Source organism: Nicotiana sylvestris, chromosome 11 (assembly GCF_000393655.2).
Source record: "Nicotiana sylvestris chromosome 11, ASM39365v2, whole genome shotgun sequence".
Taxonomy (NCBI): Eukaryota; Viridiplantae; Streptophyta; class Magnoliopsida; order Solanales; family Solanaceae; genus Nicotiana; species Nicotiana sylvestris.
This window is the reverse complement of record NC_091067.1, coordinates 114,177,685-114,202,994: the sequence shown is the minus strand read 5'-3', so window position 1 is coordinate 114,202,994 and position 25,310 is coordinate 114,177,685. Positions and strand designations below refer to the sequence as shown.

Sequence of the window (25,310 nt, the reverse complement as noted above, 5' to 3'; positions counted from 1 at the left end):
TCTTCATTGTCTTTCCTTTGATTTATTGCTTACATTTATTGTATTTCATTGATTGTTCTTCATTTATTACTCATCATTAATCATAAAGAGCCATTATTAAGGCCTTTGGACCTGTTAGTCCTTCGTTGATCATCCCGAGTCAAGCTCATTAGCTCAACCTCGAGGCCCAGCTGAGACCAGTCCGAGACCCCGGTTTTCGGCTGTTCGGTTTGCATAACATACTATCATTATTACTCTTACTCTACTTTCCTAGCTCACACTTAGCATCTACTGCTTATCAACTAGCATTAAACTAAATCACATATTTTTAGAACCACAAAATCAAATTCAATTGTAATTACCATTTTCAAGGTAAACATGGTTCATGATAGATATTAGAGTTATCTTCTAAACTTACAATTTCATTCATGAATTCTCTCCATGGAAGTTTTAATTTGGAATTGAAGCGATTATGTGATTAAGTATCATTGGAAGAAGGATATTGATCCTGATCATCATTGTAGTCAACATTTAAATCATGATTGTTCGATGAATCTTGAATCTCCTAAAGGGCTCTTTGCTTTGTTTGACACTCCTTAATTCTTCACGTATAAAAATTTAGGCACGATTAACGTTAACTCATATAGTTTAGATAAATTTTTTCTTTTTCACTTGTTTGCTGTTATGATTCGTCTTTCCTTCTAGACTTTTATCTTTCTTTCTAACCGCTTATTCTCCATATTTGATTCTTGATTTTGTTGCTTTCAATTTCTGGTTATACTTATTCTGAAGGAATTTAAAAATGCTAATAAAATCAATTTAACAAAAGAGTAAATTAATTAAATTATAATTTTTATATTTTTTGTTAAAAAGTTAGGATAAATGTTACAAAAAAATAAAATAGGTGAGATAACCGTAATATCGTTAACCACAAGAGAAGCTAGCTTTATGAGATGAAACATAGAGGAAGGTTCATGAAATTAACCTTTTTATTAAGCAAATTAGGATAGTCACGCCACTTTGAGGCTTAAAATGGCATCTTCCAACCACTTTTACATTTATGTTAGCTTTAGAAAGATGATTTTTGTGTTGCAAAAAATGAAAAATATCTTTTTTGTTAAAAAACTTAACTTGAATGACCACCGATGAAGCCAAATTCATTGTTTACTTTTAGTGTGTATATACAGATTATACACTAATTATATAATATAATATACAAATATATACATAAATTATATATATTATGCATCTGCCGGCTATTTTTAATTTAAGCAGGTTGTGTGACAGCTATTTAGATTAATTTTTTTCTTTTTTTATATATAAAATTAAGAGAAAGGGATTATGAAATTTCTTTATTTACAAACCGGTAGAAAATCACATCTCAATGAAATTAATCTCCATAAAAATAAGATTTATTTTTTCCTAATCTTTGTTAACAACGGTAATGGAGGTGAAATCAGGCAGATTTAATCTAGGGTTTGAAAGTAAGAGAGAAGGAGCTTTTGATATTATTCATGAACTGAAAGAATGAAAATATGATCCGTCACTTTACAAATGAGAAGTCCAAATAATATATACCTGACTCGACTTCCCCTCTAACCCATCTCGATTAATATAATTATAAAGAAGGAAAAAAGGGTTTAACCCAATACAAATAATAACAAAACAAAAAATAGGCCTAACACTAATCAGGAGTGGTGGTATATTTCTAACACCCCCCACCCTCCGGTTGGAGGGTGACAAACCCCCAATTTGGAAAGGAAACCATGATGAGCACCACCACCTAGAGTCTTAGTGAAAATATCAGCCAGTTGAGAAGAAGAAGAGGTATGTAGCAGATGAATAAGACCTTCAGCAAGCTTGGCCCACACCAAATGGCAGTCAAGTTCAATATGCTCCGTTCGTTCATGAAAAACTGGGGTTTTAGTAATGTGGATAACATCCTGAGAATCACAAAACAAAGGAATAGGTGAAGTAGAATGCAAACTCAAATCAGATAACAAACGAGATAGCCAGGCCAGCTCAGCCACAACTTTGCTCATAGCCCTGTATTCAGCTTCAGTAGAAAACATAGAAATAATAGGCTGCTTTTTAGATTTCCAAACCACAAGACTGTCACCCAAAATACACAATAACCACTCACATACCACCTAGTGTCAAGATATGAATCCCAATCACTATAACAATAAGCAATGAGAAACAAATCAGAGGAGTTGTTGAAGAAAATCACACAATCAGAGGTACCCTTCAGGTATCTTAACACATGGAGGGCAACTTGTATATGGGGAAGGCAAGGGGATTTGCATGAACTGACTAACGTGTTGAACAAGAAAACAAATATCAGGCGAGTGTGAGTAAGAAAATTCTTCCCAATAAGAGACCTGTAGACATCGGGCTTGGGTAAGGGATCACCCTCATGAGCTTTAAGCTTGGCAGACAACTCAAGAGGACAAAGGACAAGAGAGACATCTTAGCAGTGAAAGTCAGCCAAAACCAAGAATAAACTTCCTTTGATGAAGGAAAACCCCAGAATCTGAATAATAAACCTCAATGCCCAAAAAATAGTTAAGGCACCCCAAATCCTTAATCTTGAACTAAGCATGAAGAAAGGACTTAACAATAGAAATTTCAGAAGAACCAACCCCAATGATCACAATGTCATCCACATAAATGACCAATATCACAAGAGAAGTACCAGAACCCTTAATGAAGAGGGAGTAGTCATTGAGAGAAGAAGAATAGCATCTATATGTGAGGGCTTGAGAAAGCTTAACATACCACTGCCTTGAAGCTTGTCTTAGGCCATAAAGGGACTTTTGAAGCTTGCACACCAATTGATCAGAACCAGATGAAGAGGGAACAAAATAACCAGGAGAAAGCTTCATGAAAACTTCCTCATCCCATTCCCCATGCAAGAATGCATTATTGACATCAAGCTGAAACATGGGCCACTGTCTTTTAACAGCAAGAGCAACAGAAGTTTTAATGGTGGACATCTTGACAATAGGAGAGAAAGTCTCTTGGAAATCAACACCATCTACCTGAGTGTCCCCCTAACCACTAATCTACCTTTAAACCACTCAAAACTGTCATCAGCCTTATACTTAATCTTGTAAACCCACTTACACCTAATAGGTTTCTTGCCAAGAGGCAAAGGCATGACAGACCATGTGCCATTGGCTTCCAAAGCCTCAAATTCCTGCCTCATAACTTTCTACCATTTAGGGATAGGGGCAGCTTGGGAGTAAGACTGAGGTTCAAAGATATAAAGAGCACTAGTAGCTGATAAGGAAGCAGTAGGCCTAGAACAAGTTGGGAAAGAACAAACATAGTTCTGGAGGTAGCTGGGGAGATTGTGAGGTCTGGAGGACCTCCTGGCAAGGGGGGGGGGGAGAAATGGAGGGAGTAGGAGAAGAAGAGGGCAAAGCAGCAGAAGAGGGAGAAGAGGAAGAAGGAGAAATATCACCAGGATGAGGTAAAGGTGAAGGAGAAGATGAGGGAAAAACCTCATCACTTGTCTCACTAGAAGAAGGGAAGGAAGGAGTTGCAGAAGGAAAAACATCAACAGGAGAGGACTGGGAAGGAAAAATAGTAGAAGGAGTGGAGGACGGCTGGGCAAAAGAAAATATGGTCTCATGAAAAATAACATCTCTGGATACAAATGAAGATTTGGAAGCAAGATTATACAACTTATAGCTTTTTTTAGCAAGGGGGTAGCCTAAAAAAACCCATGGGACAGACCTATCCCCAAATTTATCTCTATGGACCTTAGGAACAGTGGCATAACATAGACATCCAAAAGATCTCAGATGGCTATAGGAAAGAGGCTTCCCATAGAGGAGTTCAAAGGGGCTATTGTGATGGAGAAGTGGTGAAGGGAACCTATTGATAAGATAAGTGGCAGTGAGAATGCAATCATCCCAGAAAGAAGTAGGCAAGCTGGATTGAAAAAGCAAAGCTCTTGCAGTGTCAAGCAAGTGTCTATGTTTCCTTTCAACTACACCATTTTATTGAGGAGTGTGTGGACAAGAAGTCTGGTGGATGATGCCTTTCTCATCAAAGAATTTGGAACCAGAAGTAGAGGAGCCTAACTCTAAAGCATTGTCACTCCTAACAGTTTGAACCTAAAAGAAAAATGGGTATCTACCATGGCTATGAAAGCCTTAAGGAGGTCAAAAGCATTGCTTTTGGAACCATGAAGATGGGTCCAAGTAGCCCTAGTGTAGTCATCAATTATAGTGAGGAAGTACCTGACACAACCTGATATGAGGGAATGGTAAGGACCCCAAGTATCAACATGAATTAGTTGAAATGGGGAGGAAGCTTGAATGGAACTATCAGGGAAAGGTAACCTAGTTTGCCTAGCCAAGGGACATATAGAACAAGGGAAGGATTGCTTAGGAGAAAGGCAAGAGCTAATATCAAAAATATGTTTCATCTTAGAAAATGGTACATGGCCTAGTCTAAAATGCCAAAGAACATCCATTTATTAATAGTGGAATGAGATGAATTACAAACAGGATCAACAGGAAAAACAGAATCAAGTGAACACACATCAATAATAGGAAAAGAAACAACAGAATGAGATGAACATGGCATGAATGTTGACTGAGAAATGTCTAGCTTGTATAACCCTTTGTCCAGTTTACCAAGAACCAGTGGCTTCTTCAGAGAAGGACCCTGTAAGACACACACAGCCTTAGAAAACTAAGCAATGCCATCAATTGTGCAACTAGCTGATAAACAGAAATAAGGTTATACTCGAAAGTTGGAACATAGAGGACATTGTGAAGAGTGAAATTGGAAAACAAAGTTAAAGATCCAGTAAGTGTTACCTTAACTTTATATCCATTAGGAAGAGATATAAGGCAAGGAATAGTAAGAGATTGTAGATTAAAGAGAAGAGACTTTTGAGAAGTCATATAATCAGATTCCCCAGAGTCAAGAATCCAAGCTGAACTATCTACTTGTGAAAATAAAGTAGGTTTAAGTAACACACTGTGAGTAGCAATCCTACCAGTAAAATGAGCACAAGCCATAAGAGAATGAGAAGGATCTGGCTAATATGAGATTGTTGTAGAAGCAATATCAGTTGAGAATATTGTTCCTTGGCAGCCCTGGCACTCCAGAGTGCTGATCAGATGCATCATTTGCAAGTACAGTACTAGGACTAGGGCTAGAAGAGACTGAGGCAGAGGAGGTCTCAATAGCAGCATTGGCAGATGCTCTTCGGGGTGCTGCATTTTTGGTGAATTTGAAATTGGGTGGAAAATCATGGAGCTTGCAGCACTTTTCAATGCTATTAGTCTAGATTTTTTGCAATATTTGCAAATAAGAGACTTTGATGATTCAAAATTCACCCAAGGTGCATAAGCAGGTTTAGAAGTACCAGCATTAAGAGAAGTAGATTCTAAGGTAAACTGAGAGGTAGATGACACTTGTCTCTGTTTCTCATCACTTATGAGAATGTTGTACACAGTATCAATAGAGGGGGGGGGGGATTTAGCATAATGATGTTGTTACGCACCTGAACATATGCATCATTCAGCACCATCAAAAACTGGTAAACACATTGCTCCTATGCCTTAACACTACCACGGCACCACCACAAGTACACTTACTCTCATAAATAGAAGCCAACTCATCCTAGAGTTGCTTTATTTTGTTGAAGTATGAGGCAATGTCAAAAGCACCTTGAGAAATGTGAGCTAATTCCTTCTTTAGTTCAAAAACTCTAGCCCCATCAGCCTGCCCATACCTAGTCTCTAATTCCCTCCAAATATCCTTGGCATATTCAGAATACATGACTGTGCGATGGATTTGCTTAGTGATAGAGTTGGAAAGCCATGCAACAACTAAATTATTGCATCTCTGCCACTGTCGCATGAGAGGAGATCCCTCAGGAGGTTTCTCAACAGTCCCATGGATGAAATCCAATTTATTTCTAACGGAAAGCGCAACCAATACGGATTATCGCCAACTCCCATAACAAGTCACATCAAATGGCTCAAAGACTAAAGAGCTCCCCAAAAAATCAGAAGGGTGAACATATAGAGGATGGCAAGGGTGAGTATAATCATCAGGATGGAAAGGAAGACGGGTGTGTGTTGGTGTAGTATCACTTGTAGTGTCAGAAATTGAAAGCGAATATGCAACAGTTATCGCCATTAAAACAAAAAAAATGCTAAAAACAGTAATCCTATTGAAGAATCATAAGACAATAGGAGAAAATGAAAAAGAATACCAACTCTTCTCGCAGTCGGAGAAGGTACGACCTTGAAATCAAAAAAAATCACCAACAAAACCTAACACATGTTGTTTGGACCTTGATGTGCAAAGTTGAAGCAATAATCAGTGAAGAAGCGTTAGTCATTGTGTTGTGCAGAAGAAAAGACCCCAATATGGCTCGACCAGTAAAAAAATCCATTGATTTCGTCAGTTTCGTCGGAGATCGTGACGGTGATGAAATCCGACGAGGGTAACCTCAGAAGGAAGAGGAACACCGGATCTATGAGATTCCGGGCTCTGATACCATGTTAACAACAATAATGGAGGTGAAATCAGGCAGATTTAATCTAGGGTTTTAGAGTAAGAGAGAATGAGCTTTTGATATTATTCATGAACTGAAAGAATAAAAATATGATCTATCACTTTACAAATGAGAAGCCCAAACAATATGTATACCTGACCCGGCTTCCTCTCTAACCCAACTTGGTTAATATAATTACAAAGAAGGAAAAATGGGCTTAGCCCAATACAAATAATAATAATAATAAAAAAATGGGCCTAATACTAATGAGGAGTGGGTGGTATATTTCTAACAATCTTAATATTTAGAGATAATTCCAATGACCTCCCTCCACATTTAGTTTGGTAACATTAATCTTTCTTGTTGTTAACATATTAAGCTACTTTTTTTTTATTTTAATTATTCTAGCAGTTATTTTAACATATTTATATTAATAAAAAAGATTACTGTTCGCCTAATTTTCCCTTTTTTTTAAAAAAAAAGGAGCTCTTCTACTTAATTACTTTTAGAACAAATTATTGTGAAAAATCTTTTTTTTTTTTTTTTTTTTTTTGCGAAAATCACTTCAAAGAGTTATCCAATGATTAAAAAGAGAAAAGAATCAAAAATTAATGGCACGTGTAGAAAGTGAATGGCATGGAAGACCGAGCAAGTGTTATTTCCTCTCTGCAAAGCTGTTTTAGGGTGGGCTCAGTCATCTCCTCACCGCCAAAAAGGTATAGAAGAAAAAAAAGAAAAAAACTTAAGAAAAACAAAGAAGAAACCAACAAAAGGCAAGTCCAAATTCTTCGTTGCCCTCTTCAAACTTCTATCCTCTCCTTTCATTTTATTCTCGTCGAAATTTCACTCTTTTCATCACCTCTCAAATTCCACAAAGTTGTTCTAATCAAATCTTCCTTCTTTGCAGCTTTGATCTGCCCAATTAGTTGAAGTTTTTGAGGTAAAGTATGTGACTTTGATCGATTTGGGCAATTGGGTGTTTGAAATAGAGCTTATATTGCTAATTTGGGAACTGGGTATTTGCTCTCTTGGCCTTTTTCCTCTTTATTTTAAAGCTTCATGAGTGTTATAGTGTTGATATCTGATGTGGGGTTGTACTTGTTTAGGTGTACACTGGTTCTTGGTAAAAGGGGTAAGTTTTTGTGAAGAAGATTTGATTTTTTTTGTCTTCTTTTCTCTTCAGATTTTGTTAATATTGATTTTAGATTGTTGTGGAATATGGAGGATTTGGAATCTTTATACTGTAGTTTGTGTACTTCTACACTGGTTTTTGGTAAAAAGGATAACATTTTGTGAAAAAGATTTGATTTTTACATCTGGTTTCTTTCAGATGTTGTTAATACTGATTTGGATTGTTGTGTAGTGTGGAGGGTTTGGAATGTTTATACTGTAGTTTGTGTATCTCAATAGAAGTATTGGCGTTTATGCCGTAGTTTGTGTATCTCAATATAAGTATTGGCGTTTAACTGTAGTTTGTGTATCTCAATATAAGTATTGGAGTTTAAGCATGGATCCCCTTATTGTCCGAGCTGCTGTAGGAAGTGTACTGATCATTCTATTGTATCTCACTCACAATGAATTCATCATATATTTGAGCTTTTTCTTCTGTTGTTTCCCCCCTTCCTATGCTAACGACAATGGTTTCCAGTTGCCACGCCTAAGTAATGTGATATACTCTGCTGTTTGGACTTTTTATGTGTTTTATTAGCTTTGAACATGAATTTAGAGATCAGAAGTGTTCTTTAACTATTTATCGAAAAAAGGGGTTTGGGAGGGGGGTGGGTCATGTGGCTGTTTACTTTCTATTACTTTGTTCAATGATGAAGTGGAGTTTCAGTGAGGTTTTATGTTTTGGCAGATGGAGGAGGGCAAGATGTCCGAGAATCATTTGACTTCAGCGGCAGCATTTGTGGAGGGCGGTATTCAGGATGCTTGTGAAGATACTTGCAGCATATGCCTCGAAGCATTTTGTGAAAGTGATCCCTCAACAGTAGGTTTTGTTTCATACTGTCCCCTGTCACTGTGGAATGCACTGAGATGAACTTCATTCCAAATAATCTAATCCTTTTTATGTGTAGGTGACTGGTTGCAAGCATGAGTTTCATCTTCAATGTATTCTTGAATGGTATGATATATTTTGTACTGTTTGATTAATGCTTATGTTTGAACTACTTTGTTTTTAGTCGAATGCGGAATCACATTCTGTAGAAGATAATCAGATCTGGAGACGGGTAGCTGCCTTAGGTTTTTTTTCTTTCTAATCTAATTGCTGGAAAGCTAACGTTGCAGCTCTTTATTAGGACTTTACTGCAACATGTTTCTCTTTACATCCTAATTCAGTTAAATAGCGCAGTGACGAAGAGTACAAAGTTTGAATGGGTTGCCATGTTTGAGTATATCAGATGTACTAATAACAGTTTGGAGATAATGAAAAGCGGGTAAATGTATCATTTTAGTATATTTTCAAAGTAGCTATATAATAATCTGAAACAGTAGAGTTTGAAATTTTTTGTGCAAGTAACAGGGGCCCACTCCTCAGAGTTGGTTGATACTTGAATGTACATCGAACAAAATGGGATAGCGTATCAGTAGGTTGCTGAAGTCCTATGATCAGGAACTATACCAAAAACATGTGGAACTTGTAGGACATATTAAAAGACCCTTTTTTCTATCTACTTGCATTGTTGGTGTTAAGAGAGGGCTTGTTAGATAAATAGTCAAAATCTTCTTTGGCCTGTACACCACCACTTTTTATAAATTTAACATTGTCTCAATGTGTTATGCGTGAAATAAAATTCTTCAAGTTATTTATGAAAAGAGGATGTAGTATTCTAGGAGCAAGTAAAAATGTTATTGAGCTTTCAAAGTGTTGCATTCTTTAATTTTTATTTTTATTTAATTTGTTGATGTCGCCGGTGTCCGGGCCAGGTTGCTCGCACCTCGACTAATCCACCAAGCAGCCTGTCTAGTGCACAAACACATGTTGTCAAGGTAATCCTGCTCACCAAGCATAGAGTAGATGAGCTCATATCTAGTGTTGTAGTTGGGATTTGAATCTGGAATCTCCAGGTTGTTACACTCATATCTTAATACTAGGCCACCCCTAAGTTACTGCTTTATCGTAACTCTTGATGAGTTGAGGCGTGCCCAATTTTGCCAAGATTAGAGAGGACCAATGGACCCCGCAATTATTGAGCCTAACATCCTCATCCAACCACTAGTGAATAAAAGACTTGGCTGTCAACTATGCCTTGGTGAATTTTAGCTTAAAGTCCAAAAGAAAGGTTCATTAGTTTATAAAACTCGGATTGTGATGTTCTTTTTTGATGAAGTAAGTAAATTTATTAATGGGAGATTTCCCCCTGCTAGTATACCAAAAAGTAGAGAACCTATAATAAAATATGACTTTTCATAGAGTACACCCAATCTCCAATACAAATTAGGACTTCATGAGTGTACTTTGAAAAAAAAAACTAGAAACCATAAGCTATTGCTCATATGTAAAAAATCTATATATAAACTGTGAAAGTGCTCCTATTCATGTCCTACTATAGGACCCATATTAGAGCTAGTATAGAAACGCATACCTTGCATCTTCTCTTCCTTCTCCATAGGTTCAGCTGTAGGCTTTTTTCGCTTTGTTCGGTATTGTTCGTGTTCGTTGTACTCCATGCCAGGTATCATCCATTGTGTTCTAAACCAATTCAACTCTACCCATCGCAACTGGGTGGCTACCTTGTAATGTAATAGCAGGTGGTTAACAGCTTCACGTGAGCAATTGCACATGAAATACCAGCTCATATAACTGCAGTATTTTCAACGTGGCTTCTTCAATACTGATTTTTTTCAAACTTGCTTTGTTTTTCTCTTTCAGCCCAGGGTCTATCAGAAACAACCTCTCTACCTCACACGAGGTAGGGTTAAAGTCTGCGTACACACTACTTTCCCAGACCTCACTTGTGGGATTATACTGGATATGTTGTTGTTGCATACCAGCTAATATAAGTAAACCTCTTCTTTCTCATGTTCGTGGCATAAGAATACACCTTAGGTTGCCAAAATTGCTTCCCTTGCTGCAACCTGCCACCCAAGCAAAGAAATACCAATTGGCGATCTAGATACCCGACCACTAAGTGTGGAAAGACCAATTCTTCCCTTGTGGGCAGCATATGATAGTAAGACTTAACCAAGAAGAATCATCTTTTCTTCCCCGCCTCTCCTCGTTCCATCCATGAGTCCTAACTATTTTAGTTAAACTGTCTTGTAAAGAATCACTAATAGGCTTTGGTATTTTGTCATCTTCTAATCTTGCAAATTCCTCCTAATTTCAAGATATAGAAAACTTCCCCTTCTTATGTTCCCTGTATTTGTTGTAATGTATCTCTCTGGATTGATAAATAATCTTAGGGAAGGTGAATGTTAAGGCATTATTTCCAAAACCACCAATTAGATCAAGAGCCCGTTTGGATTGGCTTGTTTTAAGTGCTTTTAAGACAAAATAGCTTTTAAGTCATTTTGTAGTGTTTGACTGTTTGTATAAAGTAAAAAAGTGCTTTTAAGCACTTCTTTTTAAGCTAAAATGACAAAAACAAGCCAAAAGCAAAAAGCTAGAATTCCTAACTTATGGCTTAAAAGCTATTTTAGCTTAAAGTCACTTAAAATAAGCCCATCCAAACGGGGCCTAATTCTTTTGTTACCCCTAATTTTGAATGCAATATTGCTGATGAAATTCTCCTGCTCCTTCATGATTCTCCTCCATAAGCTACATTCAAATGACAAAAGTGATAGTTCTAGTCTTTCACCCCTGTCCACAATTCCATACTTTAAGCTATCACCTTCCCCAATTAGGTCTTCTCCTCAGTTTCAAATCTTCACAATCATTTTTACAATGAGTCTTGTTGAACACTCTGAGATCCCCCTTATCAGAAACACTCTATGATCCTCTTACCCCAAGTCCTTACTTTTTTCGGGAAGTAACGATCTCCTGGTTGACTAGATGGTGCCTCTTGGTCCTATCTACTGCATTCTATAGAAAATTCCTCTAGAGTCTCAAGTTTTCCGGAATCATTAGTCGGTGCTTGCATCATTGGCATGTAGTATATGGGCCTACTGAATAATGTGCTCTTAATTGATATTTCCTTTCCTCCTCCTTGATCTCCTTCTCCTCTCCTTTTTTTTCTCGTCCCTCTAGCACCCTCACATCTTTCCCTCTCTCAATCTACCCAATTGTCGTTCATGATTTCCTTATCTTCACTTCTACCCTCCCAAAAAGCTCCTATTCGACACCCTTATGTTCCCTTTTAGCATTTTGAGCTTCTTGACTAGTGAAAATGAGGTCCTCTTGTGACTATAATAGCTCGACCAGTTCGACACTCTATCTTCAATGTTTGCCACTTTTAGTCATAGTTTCTCAAATCTGATATGGGTTTTTTTGTCTTTTCTTCTGCTTTCATCCAGCATGATGGATAAGTGGTCCACGATCAACTTTGGCAATGGAACTTGCAACAAATGGCCATTCCTTTATGTGGTCGACACCAAGTATTTGTAAAACCTTGACTTGTATGTTGGCTTCTCTTACCTTATTCATGTAAACTTAGCCCCTGTCAAACGAAGACCAATAAATGGTGTTATTAATGAATTCCGAGAACATTTTAATTGTTCATACATTATTCTGCATTCTACCGTTTCCTTTGAAAACCTAATTGTATCAAAGTCCAGTCACCAACACTTAGAGTGTCTCTCATACCACCAAAGTGGTCGATAACTCATTTCAAAGTCTGTCCTTAGAACCCTCCCTTGGCCTTACCAACCCAAACTTTCTCCCAAAATTCGACTCTAGCGTACTCACTTGATTTATGATGCAGGGCAACTAGCCCTTCTTTCCTTACTTCCACGACCTCTAACTTCCTCACGTCCAATAAGAGTAATATGTCTCCCGCTCTCTAATTAGTCGGGTAGCGTCATGCTTAACCCACCTTCCTTCCTACAGACTTTTTGCCAATGTGTTCGCCATGGACTCCACTTCGTCTCCAAAAGCACACTAAAGCTCTCCTATTCCTCTCCCCCCAAACTATCCACATGAGAGCTAACGGGGCGAACTTCCACGCCTTTTGCTTTCTTCTTCTACGGAGACCGGCCTAGCTATATAGCGTTTCCTTTACAGTTCTTGGCATCATCCATTGAACACCAAAAAGGTTCAGGATCGCCCTTCACAAAGCCGAGGACACAAGGCAATGCAACAAAAGATGATCAACTTCTTCCCCTGAGCTTTTACACATATAGCACCAACTAGTGTAATTCCCCTCTTTCGCAGATTCTCAACAGTCAAAATCACTCCCCTCGCCGCTAGCCTTGCAAAAAAATACACCTTCGTGGGCACCTTAGGAATCCAGATCGAGGAGTATGGAAAAGAGGCCTCCTCTCTCACCAACATACTCTGGTAAAAGGACTTTACGGTGAACAGACCATCACCACGCAAACCCCATCTCCAAGAATCACAATTTGGCTGAGGCCTGTCTTGCCCATACAGAAGTGTCAATAAATCTTGGAGCTCCGCAATTTGCCAATCTTGCATGTTCCTTCTAAATGAGAGGTCCTATACTACTCCCCCTTCATGCTTCTTATGAATCTGTTGGACCATCAATTGCTTCTGGTTTGAGACTCTGAAGACGTGGGTGAAGGGGACCCTCAGAGTATCCTCTCCACACCACCTATGATTCCAAAAACTGATTCTCCTTCCATCTCCCACCCTATAAGAGATGTTGCCACTGAAGGATTCCCAATTTTTCATGATGCTCCTCCACATGCCACACCCGAAAGGTGTTGTGATTGCCTTGGTCCTCCAACCCTCTCTCGTGAAATCGTACTTTTCTACTATGACCTCCCTCCATAGAGCATGCTCTTCTACCCCGAATCTTCACAGCTATTTCCCCAACAAAGCTCTGTTGAATACCCTAAGATCTTTTACACCAAGTCCACCCCATTCTTTGGGGAAGTGACTGTCTGCCAATTCACTAGATGATACTTTCTAGTTCCATCCATTGCATCCCAAAGAAAATTCCTTTGAAGCCGCTCCAGTTTTTCTGTGATGCTCACATGAGCTTGCAATAGGGACAAGTAATAGGTGGGCATACTCGATAAAGTGCTTTTAATGAGCACTTCCTTTCCGCCTTTTAACAAGTACCGTTTCTGCCAGCCTGCTAATCTTTTTTCAACCCTTTCGATCACTGGATTCCAAACCGTAGTATCCTTATGCGAAGTGCCCAATGGGAGACCCAGGTAAGTAGTGGGAAGGGAGCCCACCTTACATCTGATAACATAAGACAAAGCATCAATGTTAGCAACTTCACCCACCGGGAAAATCTCACACTTGCCGAGGTTGATTTTGAGACCTGATACTATCTGAAACCATTGCAGGACCTGCTTCAGGTAGGTCAACTGATCCATATCGGCATCACATAAAACCAGGGTGTCATCCGCAAAAAGCAAATGAGAGACTCTTCGGGCACTAGGCATCTCCATTGGAGATGAGAATCCTCTCAAGAAGCCTCCGCCCGCTGCATGATCCATCATTTTACTCAAAGCATCCATCACTAGAATGAATAGCATGGGGGATAGGGGGTCTCCTTGCCTGAGACCCCTGGAGCTGCCAAAAAAACCACACAGGCTACCATTAACCAGGATAGAGAATCTGACCGAGGAAATGCAGAACTTGATCTATCCCCTCCATCTTGCCCCAAACCTCATCCGCATCATAATGAAATCCAGGAACTCCCAATTGACATGGTCGAAAGCCTTCTCAAGGTCCAACTTGCATAGTAAGCCGGGATCTCTATTTTTCCTTTTGGAGTCTACAAGTTCATTTGCCACCAAAGCGGCATCCAGGATCTGCCTACCTTTCACAAACACATTTTGGGAGGACGAAACAAACACGTCAAGAACCTTCTTGAGTCTATTGGAAAGCACTTTAGAAATAATCTTGTAAATGCTCCCCACGAGACTAATAGGCTTGTAGTCACTAATACAAGATGCACCTTCTTTCTTAGACACAATAGTAATAAAAGAAGCATTGATACTTCTCTCGAAAACACCATTCACATAGAAGTATTCAATGGCTTCCATCGACTCCCCCTTGATGGTGTCCCAACAGAACTGGAAGAAGGCCAAGGAGAAACCATCAGGGCCGGGGGCCTTATCACCAGCACAACTCGACACAGCCTCTTGCACCTCCTCCTCCTCGAAAACCCTTTCTAGCCACTTACTGTCTCCCTCCCCTATGTGGTTGAACTCTATTCCCCCCAAAGTCAGCCTTCAACTAACTTCCTCTTTGTATAAGTTCTCATAAAACCCCACTATCGCCCCTTTTACCTCCTCCTCTCCCTCAATCCTCACCCCATCCACAACTAAGGACTCTATGAAGTTTCTCCTTCGATTTGCAACCGTCACCCTTTGGAAAAATTTGGTATTCGAATCCCCTTCCTTTAACCATAACACCCTCGATTTTTGCCGCCAACTAGTCTCCTGAGCTATTGCTAACTCGACTATTTCCCTCTTAACCTCCCCCAATTCATGCATAAACTCCCTTATTTTAACCTTTACCCTCCCAAAAACCTCCTTATTCCACCTAATAATATCTCCGTTGAGCAATTTGAATTTCTTTGAAAGACGGAATGAAGGTGTCCCTAATACCCCGTAGCTTGTCCACCATTCTTTCACCTTGTCACCAAATCCTGGCACCTTCAACCACATGTTCTCGAATCGGAAGGGAGCATGCACCCCCCCTCCCTCTGCATCCATCTAGCAAGATAGGCAAATGATCCGAAGTCAGTCTAGGTAAAGGAATCTTCAGCACGTTCTGCACCAGCTCCTCCTAGGAGGGCGATATCAGAAATCTATCAAGTCTAGACCTTGAGTTGGAATCCTCCGCCCTGGCCCAAGTAAACCTTTCCCCCGACAGAGGAAGATCAATGAGAAAGTGATCATTGATGAAGTCAGAAAACTCCTCCATGGCCCTCGAAATCATACTACACCCTAATCTCTCATACGGGAATCTAATAGTGTTAAAGTCTCCCCCAGAACCATGGAATGTCCCATTCCCCATCATATTGGCCAGTTCCTCCCAGAAAAACACCTTGGACCCTTCTCCTACCGGTTCGTACACTCCCCCCAAATCCCCACTCCACCCCACTCACTCTATCTTTGACAAGAGCTGCTGAAGAAAAAACTCCCTTCTTAATACTCATACTCCCACCTTAATGATGACCCTTTTGTTTGAAATATTCATCTCCAAGATATGATCTTAACATCCATGGATCACTATTTTTCCTTTACCTCTATGTAACACTCCACTGACCGCTGGCGATTGAACTTGGAAGGGAGTTTGCTATGAAGCTTGTCTTAGGCGAATCTTGCTTCTGAATGAGATGGGAAAGTTAGGGGCCATATGAGGACAAGTTTAGGATTCAACTAGTGAGGCGTCTTTTGGGGTTAAAGCACAAAGGAGGCTAATCGTGAGGCCCAAAAGCCTTGAGGTGGCATAGAGGTTTTATGCCAAATCAAACAATACCTTGGTAGTTGTGCCTGAGACTGTGATAGGCGGTATCAGAGTCGGTACCTCCCTTATGGGGGTGGAGCAAACCGCAGCGAGGATGTTGAATCCCTTAATGGAGTGTAACAGCTCACGGATCGGTTGTTGAACTTCAAAGGAGGTTCGTTGTGAAGCTTGCCTTAAGCAAAATTCACATTAGAAGGGGAGGGGAAAGTTAGGGGTCATATAAGGGCGAGTTTAGGATTCAATAATTGAGGCGCCTTTTGGGTTGTTTTCTCAAGGGGACAAACCATGAGGCCTAAAAGCCTTCCAGCTGCCTAGAGGGGTGGAGTCAAAGTGGATATTATAGTTGGGCCTGGATGATGACACTCTATCTTCCTCCTTCATCCCACCCTCCCCTTACCTCCAGATCTCATCTCATACACCATTATTGTTCCCCTGTCCTTTTGTAACCACCCTCCTATCGCTCTCCACCTTTCTGCCAACCCATCTTAGCCCCTTTGCCTCTTGTTCAATTTCAATCAACAATTCAATTACCTTGTCGTCTTTCCCTAAGAAGAAAATACATAACAATTCCCCCACCCAATTGGACAATTTCCTCCTGCCTTCAAATATGGCAATGGTCGGGCATTCTCATCTATATCTGCTATTTTCTCGCCCTTTCAGATCATCGACTATTCTCCTTCTCCTTCTCCATTTCAACCCCTCCCCCTTCTGAGAGCAACTGTAAATTCCCCCGGGGACATCACACTCTTAGGTGTATATCTCCCACACCATCTACACAACTCTCTCCATGATTTCCAGAAATTTATTCGTTTCTGCCAGCACACTACCCCCACCCCCCTTTATATACCCACCCAATTTATCTCCGTTTAACTGCATTTGCATAAGTTTTTGTTGAGTTTGCAGCTACTAGAACCATCTCATCGACACAGGGATAATCTGGTGGAATGTTTCATATATCGCGCCGGTATTTAGTTAAAACTACAACATGCTTTTGTTGACGTGCTGCATAATGACATTTTTCTAGAGGATATATGATACCAGAGTCTTTTCCATGGTTTATCATGATTTCACCCCTCCTTAGTTTCATAACATCTTGCTTTAGAAAAGGAGACCTAGAAAGAAGGCGAGACAGTTTTTCAACCAAGTTATTTCCTCACCGTTTCAGTCCTAAAATAACATCTTGCTTTAGAAAAGGAGACCTAGAAAGAAGGAGAGAGTTTTCCAACCATGCTATTTCCTCACCGTTTCCATCCTAAACAATGAGGTGATTTCAAGGTGAGTGAAGGTCGGTACATTAGAGTATTTGGATGTAGATGAAAGTTGTATTGTTGCTAGTATGTGCTAACTTTTGGGGTAAGACACTAGTATAGATGCATGGGCTCTTATATGGGTACGAAGGCCTTTACTCCTCATTATACTAGTTTGCAGTCCAACAAAGAAAGTAATATCACGCTCTGTAATAATATCTATGAATGAAGCAGATTGGAAGTTTTAGCTCTCAAATCAACCCTTGTTATCTCCAAATCTGTTAAATCACCTAATCATATCCATAATAATCTCCAACAGAGTTTTTTCTTATAATGAGGAAAAGAGTTTCTTAATATTGATCAAGAGTACAGAGGAGGAGGAAAGCAGGCCCTGAATTGCTAAAATAGAAGATATGAAATATAAGAAACCTCTAAATAGGAAGAGCTTACCACTTCATAAGTCAGTTAAAGCTACTCCAGAAAATAAACCTTTTACCTTATAGAGAAGTGTGTCCACTCAAACCTGTCAAAAAACGGGGGAAAGAAGTGTACCAACTGTCGACGATAATGATGACTGTGTCCTTCTCTGTATTCATGCAACTTTAAGGTGGTGCTTTTGATGGGTATAGCACGTGCAGATCTTGTTTAATTTGCCTACCAGCTTTCTTTTTGTATTCATATGCATATGCTCCTATTAATGTGTTCCTAGAGGACATTTTCAATGGCAGTCACGAATATACATCTGTTTCTATCAAACAATTGAAATTATAGACTATACTACAAGTAGAAAGTTAAAAGCACGACACTTTATGTTTCTCAGGTGTCAGAGAAGTTCTCAATGCCCCATGTGTTGGCAGGCCCTCTCCTTAAAAGATCCCAACAGGTTGCTTATATGTTACATCTCTCGCTCATTTATCTCTTGTATAGTCTTGTTTCCGAAGAAGTGACCATTGTTCTTGTATTTGCAGCCAAGAATTGCTGGATGCAGTTGAGCACGAGAGAAATATCAGGATGAATCCTCCTCGAAATACCACTATCTTTCACCATCCAACTTTGGGAGATTTTGAATTACAGCATGTTAGCATTCTCCTCTGTCCATGACTTCAACTTCATGGTGGTGTTTACCATCAGTTGGAGACAGAAGATATCATTTCTTTTCTTCTTATTCCTTTTTATTATAATTCATATTTTTAATTTTTACAGTTACCAGTGAGTGCAACTGATTCAGAACTAGAAGAACGTATTATTCAGCACCTAGCTGCTGCTGCTGCTATGGGAAGGGCCCGCCACCTTGCCAGGAGGGACGGTCAGAGGGGGAGGTCTTCAGCTCAAGGTCGTCCACAGTTTCTGGTATTCTCCACTCACCCAAATTCACCGCCTGCTGGCCCCGCTTCCTCTCCAACTCTGATGACTGGTGGTGAATCCGCTTCTCCCGCATCGGTTTCTGCTTCGAGTTCTCCAATTGTTTCAGTTGGAGAAGGTGCTACACAGATATTTACTACGCCTCATGTTCAAGCCGATCAGGTTTCTGCATCTGGATCAGGATCAAGTGCTGTTATTAATCATCTTGGAACTTCTTCAAACAATAGGTGATTAGGATTCTCAAGTTTGGCTTTACAACTGCATTGTATTTTATTTTTATATTTGGTTCCCAGCGTAGTAAATTATTTGTATTCAATGAGTTGTGTTTTTTTTGCCTATTCTGAATTGCTCGTCTTGTAGAAGGTCTCCTTCACAGTCTTCACCGAATAATCAAGAGAGAGCTGGACCGTCAGATCTTCAATCTCTTTCAGAATCAATTAAATCTCGATTTGCTGCAATGTCGCTGAGGTAGTAAGATACATTATATATAGTTCTGTATGAATCCTTTGATATCTCCTTTACCAGTGTGGACCCTAGTCTTGTTTGTTTGATTGTTTCCTCTGCAATTATTAAGGTATAAAGAGTCTATAACTAAGAGCACAAGAGGTTGGAAGGAGAGATTTTTCTCCCGCAACAGTTCAACATCAGACCATGGTGCTGAAGCTCGGCATGAGGTTAGTACTGGGACTGCTGTCATACCACATGTGGTGGAACATTCGGAAACTACAGAGGGTAGCAGAAATGATTCTCCCGAATCAAACAGATCTGAAGGCAGTTTACCAGCTCAGCATGCTGACCAGCGGATATCAGAGACGGGTCGTGATTGTTCTTTGACCGAGGGTAATGGGCAATCCTTATGTGCTGCTAGTTCTGGTTCAAACTAAGTTTGGATGAAGCATTCTTAAGAAGCCATGGTAAAGGTAAGTTTTGTCTTAGTTCCTTATGTCTTATTTATCCCATACTTCTGTTTAGAAATTTTCCAAAAAACATTGGTTCTGAACTTGTCTTTGACCTTCTCTTTTGCTCTATATGCTAATATATGTGTGTGAGCGTGGTCTCCTTATCGGGACTATGTGTAGAATGTGCATGCGAGATATCGTATACCATTTAAGATCAACAATAACTGGCATAAAGTAGTTTAGTAGTGCTCCAAAACCAACAAAACATCCGTCCTTCCCATGATTGATGACTGATGAGTGGCTCCGAGGCTCTTACATATATGATTTACTCTTGGGAGTCTGAACGTGATGATACTTCAATGTCATGGATATATTTAGTAGATTCTTATTGCAAAAAGTAATATGACAACATTGTTTCATGGGAATGGAGTCATTCCATTAATACTATCATGGAGAGCTAGAGCGACTGATTTGGGGCTAAAGATACAATGTTTCACAGCTTACAATCTTTAACATTTTTAAAGTTGTGCCACATTGAGATTATAATGGCTCTAGATGGATTATTGAATTTCTACGTATTTGCTATAAAAACAATACAAATTGCACATTGAGCCTTCTACGCATAAGGGGCGTGGACTAAAGGCAATGGTTCTCCATACTTTTTGTGTTCTTGTATTTGTTAATCTCTCATAGTTGAAGTTATTTTCCTACTCCAATTTCTCCTTCTTTTTAAAAAGAAGATATTTTGTATTCTTTACTTATTAAAAAAAAAAGATATTTTGTATGCTTTATGTATATTATAGATCCATTTCCTGCAAGTTGTTTCTAGGTAATCATTCAACTCTGCAAGTTGTCTCTAGTGGCTGATATTGATTTGTCACTACCAGTTTTTTTAATTTCTATGTAAACACTAGATGATTTACATTTTGATTATATAGCTTCACAGAAGAAATCGTCTTTGAAATGTGTTATGAGTGGCAGAGGTATTAAGCACCTTGACTAAATTAAATCGGGATATATTGCTATTTATAGTCAAAGATTCTTAATATAGCCTAGTTGCGTACAACATAGAAATTCCAGAACAAGATAAATATTGATGAGAGAAACTTAGGTCCTAATTTTCTGCTGTAGTATGTCTGTTATCATTCATAAGCTTAAACTATATCGATAATTTGTTCCTCCTTGGACACAGCATTTAATGGTTTAATTAGTAAAGAATGTTAGAGTTTAGTGATCTGTTATAAATGTCAAACCTTTTCCAAAGATCTGGTAGCACAATGCTAGTTGCACGAGGTTTTTGTTTTGTTATTTATCAGGGAAAATTTTTTAGGTTTCTGTTTTTCTTGTGACATAGCAATATGCAACAGTATAGAATTGAATTGACCATGTTGTTTCTTATATAATCCTTTACTTTGGGTTTAGAAAGGAGAAAGTGAGAGAGACTCTACTTGTAGTGATTAGACTTTGGATTGTGCACGAATGATATGTTAGAGCTTCTGATATAACTCTGTTTGTCCTCATGTTGTGTTATGCTTTGCTAATTGTCCACTGATACAATCTTGAATATATGTTTATATACATTTAACAAGTTATGTATGGGGTCCTTATGATACATATTTAACACACATACTATCTGCGTTAGTGGGGGCTTGGAGGAGTAGTGGGGACACAAGTGTTATGGGGACCACGACTGCGCAGTGCATTAGGGAAGCCGCGAGAGAGGTATTAGGGGTCTCAAAGGGTTACTCTGGTGGTCACAAGGGAGACTGGTGGTGGAATGGAGAGGTGCAAGGAAAAGTGAAAACCAAGAAAGCAGTGTATCTGAAGCTAGTGGAAAGTGTAGACGAGGAGGAGAAGAGGGCGAATAGGGAGCGCGAATAGGGAGCATTATAAGTTGGCTAAGAAAGAGGCAAAGCTAGCAGTTACGGCGGCCAAGACTGCAGCTTTTAGTCGTTTGTTCGAGGAACTCGAGGGCCGAGGTGGGGATAAGAGGTTGTTCAGGTTAGCCAAGGCGCGAGAAGGAAGGCGCGTGACTTGGACTAAGTGAAGTGCATCAAGGCCGAAAAAGGTAGAGTTTTGTTGGATGAGGGCTTATCCGTCGGAGATGGCAGACCTACTTCCATAGTCTCTTGAACGAGGAGGGGACATGAGCATTGTACTGGGTTATTTGGAACACTCCGGGAGTCGCTGTGACTTTGGGTATTGTAGGCAGATTAGAGTTGATGAAGTTGAGGGGGTTATGTGTAAGATGAGCAGAGGCAAATTGACCCGGCCGGATGAAATCCTAGTGGAGTTTTGGAAGAGTGCGGGCAAGGCAGGCTTGGAGTGGCTCACTAGGTTATTTAATGTCATTTTTAGAACGAAGAAGATGCGAGTGGAGGTGGAGCACGATGGTTCCTGTATACAAGAACAAGGGTGATATCCAAAATTGCATTAACTATCGGGGTATCAAGCTGCTCAGCCATACTATGAAAGTCTGGAAGAGAGTGGTAGAGCTAAAGGTGAGAAAGAGTGTGTCTATTTTCGAGAACCAGTTTGGGTTTATGCCGGGGCGTTCGACTACAGAAGCCATCCACCTTGTTAAGAGATTGATGGAGCAATATAGGGAGAGAAAGAAGGACTTGCATATGGTGTTCATCGACTTAGAAAAGGTGTACGATAAAGTTCTGAGGGAGGTTTTGTGGCGATGTTTAGAGGCTAGAGGTGTACTTGTTGCTTACGTTAGGTTGATTAAGGACATGTATGATGGAGTAAAGACCCGAGTGAGGACGGTGGATGGGGTCTCAGACTATTTTTCGGTTATGATGGGGGTTGCATCAGGGGTCGGCACTCAACCCTTTTCTTGTTTGCTCTGGTGATGGATGTACTGACGCGCCACATCCAAGGGGAGGTGCCGTGGTGTATGCTATTTGCAGATGATATTGTTTTGATCGACGAGACGCGAGACGGTGTGAACGCGCAGTTAGAGGTATGGAGGCAGACCCTGGAATCTAAAGGTTTCAAGTTGAGCAGGACCAAAATAGAATACTTGGAGTGTAAGTTTGGTGGCGAGACTCAAGGAGGGAAAGGGGAGGTGAGGCTGGACTCGCAGGTCTTCCCTAGGAGAGGGAGTTTTAAGTACCTTGGGTCTATTATTCAGGGGATGAGGAGATTGATGAAGATGCCACACATCGTATTGGGGCGTGATGGATAAAATGAAGACTCGCTTCCGGTGTTTTATGTGATAAGAAGGTGCCACCGAAACTTAAGGATAAGTCCTACAGAGTGGTGGTCAGACCAACGATATTGTATGGTGCTGAGTATTGGCTAGTCAAGATCGCTCATGTTCAGAAGATGAAGGTAGCAGAGATGAGGATGTTGAGATGTGTGGGCACACCAGGTTAGATAAGATTAGAAATGAGGTTATTCGCAACAAGGTGGGTGTGGCCCCTATTGAGGGCAATATGCGGGAAGCGCGGCCTAGGTGGTTTGGTCATTTGGGAGGAGGAGCACAGACGTCCTGGTGAGGAGGTGTGAGAGGTTGACATTGGAGGGCCTACGAAGAGGTAGAGGTAAGCCTAAGAAGAGGTGGCGAGAGGTAATTAGGCAACGCATGGCGCAGCTTCAGCTGACCAAGGACATGACCCTTGATAGGAAGGTATGGAGGTCGAGGATTATGGTAGTAGAGTAGGTAGTCTAGAGTGTTCATAACAGTAGTATTGACGCACAGTCTCGCTTTCTGTTGGTAGTAGGTTTTTATGACTAACCGTTGTTTTCCTTAATTGTTGATTACCTTACTGTCTTATTGTTTTTATTCTGCTTTTATATGGTTTTTTGGTACTGTCGCTTCTTGTCTATATTTTCATTATTTTGTTACTTCTGCTTTCCTGAGCCGAGGGTCTATTGGAAACAACCTCTCTATCCTCACAAGGTAGGGGTAAGGTCTACGTACACACTATACTCCCCAGACCCCACGGTGTGGGATAATATTGAGTATGTTGTTGTTGTTACTATCTATGTGTATGTATCTTGTCTACTGGTACAACATTTTTTGATAGGTCGACTATTCATTGATTCGCCAGTTAGCTTTTGAAAGATGTGTTTCGAAAAATAGGCTGCTTTTAAAGTCGGAATAAATTGTACTATATTAATACAGAGCAGATGGCTGTTTGTTGGCACTTTGTCAGGATTGACTAAGTGATTTTAGCTTGCTTTTGATAGCCTGCTAGTTCTATCATAAGTTGATAGAAAGGCGAAAACAATGATTTTAGGTAATTTCCAGGTCAGAGTTTCAAAACTCGGTTATTTGATGATTACGTAGAATCTCTACAAGGCTTCTCATGAAAGGATATGCTGCCATAAACTAATAGTCATTGAGAACAGCAGCACTCTTCCACCTTAGGATATTAGGTACTTATGCCGAAAAACCTAGTTCGTAAGGTCTAGAAGGTATAAACATGAAGCTTTTGGGCCTTGGTTTGTTATAGACATCCTCCAAAGAAATACACCAGAATTCCCATATATCAGTTGGCAAGTGTTGCCAGAGCTCTTCCTAAATATCTTTTATCTGTCCATGTCGTTCTTAATTATAATAAGAAATTCATTGAGCAATTGTTTGTTAACCTGTATATCAGTTTGATCTTTACTAAAGATTTTGTGCTTGCAGATGGATAACCCTTGTCAACATCAGCACTGCTGTGATAGTTTGCATCGCATTGCCTCTATGGAAAAGATCATCAGAAACTGTAGTTTGCTGCAAAAGAATAAGAGGGATGGACATCTTTATTTGGATCAGACGGGTGTATATGATTATATATATATGTAAATTGGTCTAAATTTGAAAATTATTTACAAATGTCTTCTCTCTTTCATGTTAGGTTAGCTACTATGTAACATTTTTTTTTTCTGTTGGCAGAATCAGTTAGACATTTTGTTGAGTCTATTTTAACATCGAGTAGCTTTTGCACATTGTTGCCATGTGACCAGGAGGTCATGAGTTTGAGCTGTGGAAACAGCCTCTTGCAGAAATGCAGGGTAAGACTGCGTACAATAGACCCTTGTGGTCCGACCCTTCTCCGGACCCCGCACATAGCGGGAGCTTAGTGCTCTGGGCTGCCCTAGCTTTTGCACATTCATACTGCATGGGAATCGACGTTTAGCTTGTTAGTTTGAAAATCATATTATCATCTTGGTGCCTTGCTTGAATGGTTTTTTGCTGTGTGATTCCCGATTACATTTTAGATGTTTTTCAGTTGTTGGCGAGTTCATAATACATCATCTATAGTTAAACTAGAGCGAGGGAGGTTTTTTTTTTTGGGCATGCTTTTGTGAGTTCAATTCATGTTTGCTCATTTTGTTCCTTCGTGTTGTTACTGATGGCATATGGGAGTGGCACCCTCCATTTCTCTTATTCACTGGTTGGTCAATTGACAGGTTTAGCATATTTCCTCAAATGAGTGTTGGTCATCTGATAACATTGCAACTGGGTAGGCAATATGGTTATCCATGTAATTGACATTTGTGCAAGGCTACATATAGTTGGTGGAAATTTTACCTTAGTAAGTGTTTGTTCTTTCTTTCCTTTCCTTTTTTCCGTAGGTAGTAATCAACGTGAAAACTTGCCATTTTGAATGTCACTTCAAATACCCATCTTTCCTCATCAGTCTTTGAAATGTTTAGAGATTTTGTCAATAAACTTCACTTTAATGACGTCAAGCTTTTACTTTCATTATGCATAAAAACGTTTAGCTATTTTTCACCAA

At 39.8% G+C, this 25,310-nt stretch overlaps 1 protein-coding gene across 7 annotated transcripts; it reads left to right on the top strand.

Moving 5' to 3' along the window:
- Nucleotides 1-7,162: 7,162 nt before the first annotated feature.
- On the top strand, nt 7,163-24,514 carry LOC104230420 (E3 ubiquitin-protein ligase RHF2A-like). Of its 7 annotated transcripts, XM_070162571.1 has the most exons (11): nt 7,179-7,281; nt 7,416-7,448; nt 7,615-7,640; nt 8,367-8,498; nt 8,587-8,633; nt 18,129-18,191; nt 18,277-18,385; nt 18,512-18,897; nt 19,031-19,138; nt 19,245-19,590; nt 24,215-24,514. In XM_070162571.1, the coding sequence occupies exons 4-10, from the start codon at nt 8,367-8,369 to the stop codon at nt 19,552-19,554; spliced, it is 1,155 nt and encodes a 384-aa protein (XP_070018672.1). In that variant the 5' UTR covers nt 7,179-7,281; nt 7,416-7,448; nt 7,615-7,640; the 3' UTR covers nt 19,555-19,590; nt 24,215-24,514. The 7 variants fall into 7 exon arrangements, with proteins under 7 accessions (XP_070018673.1, XP_009781529.1, XP_070018672.1 ...); XM_009783227.2 differs by lacking the exon at nt 7,615-7,640 and having other exon boundaries at nt 7,167-7,281; nt 19,034-19,138; XM_009783221.2 differs by lacking the exon at nt 7,615-7,640.
- Nucleotides 24,515-25,310: the final 796 nt, after the last annotated feature.

Coding starts and splice junctions, on each gene's coding strand:
- LOC104230420 (XM_070162572.1), top strand. CDS start 8,355: ATGTTTTGGCAGATGGAGGAGGGCAAGATGTCCGAGAATCATTTGACT. Junction 8,634..18,128: donor CTTCAATGTATTCTTGAATG/GTATGATATATT, acceptor TATGTTTCTCAG/GTGTCAGAGAAGTTCTCAAT. Junction 18,192..18,276: donor TCCTTAAAAGATCCCAACAG/GTTGCTTATATG, acceptor TTGTATTTGCAG/CCAAGAATTGCTGGATGCAG.